Here is an 8,177-nt window from a genome sequence, read left to right on the forward strand (position 1 = left end):
AATGTTCCGCCTCTCTCGTCTCTCTCTCCTCTCTCTCTCTCTCTCTCTCTCTCTCTCTCTCTCTCTCTCTTCTCTCTCTGCTCTCTCTCTCTCTCTCTCTCTCTCTCTCTCTCTCGCCTCTCTCTCTCTCTGCCTCCTCTCTGTCTCTCGCTCTCTCTCTCTCTCTCTCTCTCTCTCTCTCTCTCGTCTCTCTCTCTCTCTCTGTGCCTGTTCTCGCTCTCCCTATCTCCAAACGTCAATTTCTTCTCTCCTCCTCTCTCTCTCTCTCGTTCCCACTTGCACATCGGTTCATTTTTTATGATCAACATATGTTTGGTTGAATATTGCAGGCCCCTCCCCCCCGATACACGCATACACCACACGACACACCGCACACACGCACACACGCACATCATGCAACGCAAACACAAAACTGACACACCCATTACACGCGCACACAAATGCACACACACTACACGCACGCACACACGGTACGCACCACACCGCACATGCTCGCTTGCGCGGCGCACACACACACAACACACACACACACACACGACACACGACACACACGCGCGCTGCGCCACCGCGCGGCGGAACAACACACTTCGTGCTTACGGGTCGGCTAACTCTCTTCTCTCTCTTCTCTCGCACAGATCGGTTCCTTTTTCATGATCAACCTGTGCTTGGTTGTCATAGCAACGCTAGCTTCTCCCTCGAGGGACGAAGCGGCGCGAGACGGAGGGCGCATGGCGCAGGAGCGCTCCAAGAAGAGCAACTCGACGAGCACGCTCGCCCACCAACGACGCCCCTCGCGGCTGCACTACGCGAAATTCTCAAAATACATTTGCTCACCTGTGTCGCCGCGGCAAGCGGAAACTGATGCGCGTCTACCGAAACTCACGCGGAAAGCATCTGCAGAAAGTGACGCCCGAGAAAGCAATATCGCTGCGGCGAAAGCGCGCCAAGCGAAACGCGGGCGCCAACTTCCACAACGTCTACTACAATCCGCACGTGCAGCAGCATCAGTACCGCAGCATCAACGGCGACCGCAGTCCGACGGCGCCGCGCGCCAGCCCCGAACTGTCCGACATAGATCCAGTCTCGTCGCCGCGCCGACCGCAGCAGACGATCATGCTGCCCCCCTGCGGCGGCGGGGACTCGTTCGACAAGCCGTCGCTTTCGCCGTCGGCGCACAATCATCCGTGGCGACTGCGCGCGGCGTCCTTCAACGAAGGTCAGAAGGTCAACATCACGTGTCCGGAACTGCTCGCGATCTGCGGCACGCGGCACGCCGCCATCTTGGCTGCGGCCGGCGGCCCACGCGGCGCCGATATTGACGTCACCAAGCTGCCCCACCCATTCCTGTGTAAGTTACGGCCGTCACCAAACCACTCACACGCCACAACCAAAAAAACTCACGCAATAACAACAACAGCAGCAGCAACAACAACAACAAATACTACTCCTACTACTACTACTACTATCACTACTACTACTACTACTACTACTACTACTACTATTACTATACTATTACTACTAGCTGCTATTACTTACCTACTACTACTACTAACTACTACTACTACTACTCTACTACTACTACTACTACTACCTACGTTACTTACTACTACTTACTCTTACTACTTTACTAGTTACTACTACTATTTTTTACTACTACTACTATACTACTACTACTACTACTACTACTACTACTTACTACTACTTACTACTACTATTTTTACTACTTACTAAAAAAAAAACTTTACTTTTTTTTTTTTACTTACTACTACTACTACTACTCTGTACTACTACTACTACTACTACTACCACTACTACTACTACTACTACTACTACTATTTACTTACTACTATTACTTACTTACTGTAATTACTACTTATACTACTACTACTACTACTCACTATACTACTACTAACTACTGACTACTACTTTTAACTTTTACTTTTTTTTAACTTAAACACTAAAACTACTACTACTACGTACTTTACAATACTATTTTTACTAACTACTACTACTACTACTACTACTACTACTACTACTCCACTCACCACTACTTACTACTACTACACTAGCCTACTACTACGACTTTACGACTACTACTACTACTACTACTACTTACTATACTATTACTACTACTACTACGATTTCTACATAACTAGCAACAACTACGTACTAACTACTACTATACTTACTATACTACTACTACTACCTTCTCCTTACTGCTGCTATTACTACTACTACTACTACTACTACTACTCTACTACTACTACTGACTACTACTTACTACTATTTTTACTACTACTACTTACTTAACTACTACTACTACTTACTTACTACCCTACTACTCACTACTAGCTTACTACCTACTACTACTTACCACTCACCTACTACCTCACCTCCTCCCACTCACTTACCTACTACTACTACGATGACGGACCTCACCCTACTACTACTTACTTACTACTACTACTACTGGACTACTACTACTACTACTAGCGTGAGTACTACGATTTTCATTCTTATACTAGACAACAAACTACTACTACTACTACTACTACATACTACTACTACATACTACTACTACTTACTACTGACTACTACGGTATACTACTATCATTTTATACTACAAACTAACTACTTACTACTACTACTACTACTGCTACTTACTATCTTACTACCTACACTATACTTATACTATTGTATACTTACCAACAACTACTACTACTACTAACTATACACTATTTACTGACTACTACTACTATCTATCTACTACTACTACTACTACTTACTACTTACTACTACTACTACATTTTTACTTACTGACTACTACTACTACTACTACTGACTACTACTTTACTTACTACTACCACTACTATTCTACTTACTACTACCTACTACTACTCCCACGACCACGATCTACTACTTACTACTACTACTACTACGACTACTACTATTACTACTCACTACTCACGATTTCTACCTACTACAACAACTACTTTTACTTACTACTACTTACTACTACTACTACTACTCACTTACTTACTTGACGTACTTACTACTGCTGCTATTGACTACCTAACTTACTACTACCTACTTACTTACTACTACTTACTACTACTACTACCTGTTACTAACTATTAATTTTACTACTACTACTTACTAGGCTACTACTTACTACTACTTACTATACTACTACTCTGACTACTTACTACTCACTACTAGCTACTACTACTACTACTATCTTACTACTACATACGACTTACGACTTATATACTACTACTACTACCTACTACTACTACTACTAACTACTTACTACTACTCACTAGTACTACGGTTTCGTAACTACTACAAACCAACTACTAACTACTACTCATCTTACTACTACTTACTACTACTACTACTACTACTACTACTACTACTTACTATATTACACATATTGTATACGTTACAACAGACTACTGACTTACTACTTTACTTACTTACTAACTACTACTACTTATTCTACTTACTACATTTATCTTAACTGCTACGCCGTATTCGTGATCTTTTCTGTTTTTGCGAATATGTAGGCCGGTATTATGTGTCGTGCATGTCATTTCCAAAGCTGCATGCTCTCGTGTCAGCACGCTGTCTCGGTGGGCACTGTGGGTTGGTGTGTGCGTGTGCGTGCTGCGTCCGTGCGTGTGCGTGTTGGTGTGCGTGTGCGTGTGCGTGTGTGCCTGTTGTGTGTGTGTGTCGTGTGTGGTGTGTGTGTGTGTGCGTGTGCGTTGTGTGGCCAGCTGCGTTGCGGTGGTGCCCGTGTGCTGTGTGTGTGTGTGTTGTAGTGTGTGTGTGTGCTGTGTTGTTGTGTGTGTGTGTGTGTGTGTGACTCGTGTGTGTGTGCTGTGTGTGTGGTTGTGTGTACACACACTGCGCCCGTTATTTTGTCTGTGCTTAGGTAGATGAGAAATACGGTTCGCTTATAGCGTGTTTCGTTTATTTAATTAACAGATTTCAGACACGCGCTTCGTCTAGCTGAGCGCTGCTTCTTTTCTCCGCATCGTTGTGTCTTCCCCTTCCCCTCGTGCACTGCTCGGCACGACTTGCTCCCACAGCGCGAGAATAACAGTACTAATTAGATTTACTTCTATCGCTTGTACGAATTGTTTCCCACGATGTCTTGAATTTAGAGACACTGCGGTGAGAGAAGAAGAAAGGAAAGCAACAAAACGAAGAGGCGCTTCTTGAGAAAATGCAGTCGTTTCGTCCTTCTCTCTCTCTTCTCTTTTCCTCTCTCTCTCTCTCTCTCCTCTCTCGTCATCTCTCGCTTCCTCTCATCTTCTCTTCTCTCTCCACGCTCTCTCTCTCGTACCTCTTCTCTCTCTCTCCTCTCTCTTCCTCATCTCTGCTCTTTCTCTCTCTCTCCTGCTGTTCTCCTTCCATACAGGCCTCTGTCTCGCCTTGCAGTGAGGGTCTCCGCTCTTCTCTGCCGCGAGCGCGCGACAATTCAACAGGCAAAGTGCGACTGCTGCCGTAGTAAGCCTCGCCACATCACGAGACCAATTATAAACGCTGTTTTTACAGCACTAGCTTGCTAATCACAATCCCACACACACACACACACACACACACAGCACACAGCACCACACACACACACACACACACACACACACACACACACACACACACACACACTACACAACACGACGCACACCACCGCACACAACACACACAAAACACACACACCACACACACGCATCGCACGCAGCCTGCGCACACACACACACACACCCACACCACACCACACACACACGAGCATATACACACACACATCACCACACGTACACACAACACACTAACACTACGGCACGTTATCGCCGACACACACACACAGCACACACAATCACACACACATCACACACACACACGCACACTACATACACACACCTCACACACACACCACACACACACCACCACCACAACACACACACCACAACACACACACAGCACACACACACCACACACACACACAGCACCACACAACAACACACACACACAGACACACCGAGCATTCACGACGCGACGACGACAGCATCTACACACACAGCATGCACAGCACACACACACAACTGCTACGTACTGTACGTACTGTGCACCCAGACGCGCCGTGTCTTCACTGAGCACCTGGTTATCTACGCACACGCTTGCTTCCCGTGGTCAGGTCGTGTAGCTAATCACCAGTAATGGCTTTACATCACCCTGCTGCACACAGTCAGCGGGCTTCTAACCCAAGAAAACCGAACCAGAAGGGCGATAATCTAGCGGAGATGAAAACTTGCATCATTCGCAGAAGGGGGTTTCCTTAAAATATCGTCAAACTACTTGCCACATTATATCTTTCCAATGTAATTGGTTTCATTGTTATTTTTGAAAGTTTCAACAAACTCGCGTATATCTGTCTCGCGCGGTCGCGCAATCTATTCGATACGTTGGATTTTTTTTAGGTCGTAGTATTCCTTTATTTATCATACTAGCTTACTCGATTATCGACGATATGTATCTTGAGGTAACCGGGTTGCGAAATTTCCGTTAGAACTTTATTACCTGGAGGACTGGCAAGCGAACGTTTTCGTAGCAAAAGCTTTAATATGCTGCACTTCTAAACGTGTAAGCCGGCGTCTGTGTTGGAGACAGCAGACGCTCTCAAACCAACTCTAACGAAAATTAACGCATCAGGCCATTTGAGTAATGGACCTCTCCGCCATCTATAATAAATATCACAGCAGTGAAAAACAAAAGCATTAAAGCTCACGCGTAGAAACCGAGTGTAGAAAGCGTGTTACCGCACGTATGTACAGCACGAGGTATCAGTGTAGAGTGCGTGTTACCGAACGTATATACAGCACGTGATATCTCACCACACTAGCCGAGATATAGATATATATTATATGATATAGATATAGATATGGATATATATATAGATATAGATATGGATATGGATATGGATATAGATATAGATATAGATATGGATATGGATATGGATATGGATATGGATGTGGATATAGATGTATTATATAGATATTGACATTTACCTAGATGTAGATGTATATTTAGATATCGATAAAGATATAGATATCTATGGCAGTTATTATACAGTAAGTCCTACTCTTTTGTCGTGACAGAATCGGATCACTGCGGGAGAGTGGTGGCAGCTTACATGGAGGAGGCATGTGTCCGCGTCATAACAGCATCAACTGCAGTCAAACGTCGTTGTACAGAGAGAACTCCTACAATAGCAACAAGTACGGTCATCACTCCACCTAATTCTGCAACATAGAACAAACAGCAACTTCACCTGCAATACGTACTCTAATACCTTTTGAGATATTAGTGATTGTGTTTTAGTATTTTTTTCGAATAATTTTCAATATTCATAATTTTTTCAATCGAACATGGATTGATTCAACTCGCTGTGGGCTGACCATCACCCGAAAATAATATCATCATACGTTAATCTACAAGCTCTATACCTTAATGGGTTAGTCCGCAAGCCCTATTTTAGAGGAAGTAATACTGAACGCGCAGTAAGTGGGTGGACTGAAGCCATCAGTGTAACACTCTCCTCATTCCTACTGCATTGAATTCTAGCAGATCGCAGGGCAGTGTCAGCAGCATCCCATACACCGAAGCGCTACCTGGTGACGGAATGATGAAGTGCAACCGCGTCATGCCGGATCTCGTTCCGCAGCTGAGCATAGTCGATTGCCAGGGAGACGGTTACCGCGCAGACTCTCTCGACGACGACGAGGGAGGAAGCTACAACTCCGAAGAAGAAGAGATCGTACGTACATGATGCGTAGTGTATTCGCAAGAGCACGGCGAGCGTAAACTATGCTGTATGCATCTATTTATGATCTGTGGTAAAACTAGTGTGAAAATAATTTAAAAAGAGAGCGAAACCCCGACGTATCTCGTAGTCGACGCAATGGTCAGCGTATGTATTAATTCATAAGCGTTCCAGCACGTCGGTAATTTGTGCACGGAGATTATCGAATGTGCAGGGAGATTCACGAATGTTCACAGAGATTCTCGAATGTGCACGGTGATTCTCGAATGTGCACGGAGATTATTGAATGTGTACGGAGATTATCGAATGTGTATGGAGATTATCGAAGATGCACAGCGATTATCGAAGGTGCACGGAGATTATCGAATGTGTACGGAGATTATCGAAGATGCACGGAGATTATCGAATGTGTACGGAGATTATCGAAGATGCACGGAGACTATCGAAGGAGAACGGAGATTCTCGAAATTGCACCGAAATAATCGAAGGCTGTTCTCGCTTGGTTCCCTGCTTCGTGGTGCGATGTCACGTGGTGTCTTGTCACGTTGTGTATTATCACATGGTGCGTAACACTACAGATGAGTGTTTGTATATATATATATATATATATGGTTTCGCGTGGCCTGACGTTGTCTGTTCATCACTACAGGAGTGCTGCAATTGCATCTACCCGCCGTGGATGCCAGAGCTGCCTCGCTGGGTGAGGAATCGCAAAGACCACGCGCTGTTCCTGCTGGATGAGGAGCACTTGTAAGTGTACATCGCTCGCACCAACCAGCTAGCAAGAATCGTCATCCTTCCCGGGTCTGGGAAAGATCTACATTTACGCTGAACTCTCGTCTCTCTCTCTCTCTCTCTCTCTCTAATATAATATAATAATAATATATATATATAAAATAGTTCTTGTCGCTCGTTGCCCCTCTCTCTCCCTCTTCCCTCTCCCCTCTCCTCTTGTCTACCCTTCTCCAATCTTCTCTCTCTTTCTCTCATCATCTCAAATCTCTTCCTCGTCTCTCCGTCTCTATCATCTCTCTCTCTCTCTGCCTCAACATCTCTCTCCCTTCAATTACTCTTCCCATTCTGAAAAGTACAAGTCACTCAGACAAAAAAATATCAACATAAATATTCTATCTTGATACGCGACTACTGAGCGGACGAAATATCTGTCAAATCAGGCAAGCATTAGATACTAATGTCCCTTCGGCTTCCAACCAAGTAGAACTGATATCTTTCGCCACCCTACTATTACCTATACCCGTAAAAAAATACTATCTACAATTAATACTATACCCGTAAGAATATCTCCTCATTGTCCATGCGGTCAACAATGATAAGAAATAACATATCTAGGCGA

General features: G+C 44.5%; 1 protein-coding gene across 1 annotated transcript in view; it reads left to right on the top strand.

Annotated features, from left to right (window-relative positions):
- Nucleotides 1-6,682: 6,682 nt before the first annotated feature.
- Nucleotides 6,683-8,177, top strand: part of LOC106818657 (voltage-dependent T-type calcium channel subunit alpha-1H-like) — a 29,061-nt gene continuing 27,566 nt past the window's right edge. Inside the window, exons 1-3 of the mRNA XM_014823347.1 lie at nucleotides 6,683-6,817; nucleotides 7,022-7,171; nucleotides 7,473-7,573. Of these exons, the coding sequence (XP_014678833.1) occupies nucleotides 6,683-6,817; nucleotides 7,022-7,171; nucleotides 7,473-7,573 (386 nt within the window). The remainder of the gene's footprint in view (nucleotides 6,818-7,021; nucleotides 7,172-7,472; nucleotides 7,574-8,177) is intronic.

The sequence above is a fragment of the Priapulus caudatus genome, unplaced genomic scaffold (genome assembly GCF_000485595.1).
Source record: "Priapulus caudatus unplaced genomic scaffold, Priapulus_caudatus-5.0.1 Scaffold37, whole genome shotgun sequence".
Taxonomy (NCBI): Eukaryota; Metazoa; Priapulida; class Priapulimorpha; order Priapulimorphida; family Priapulidae; genus Priapulus; species Priapulus caudatus.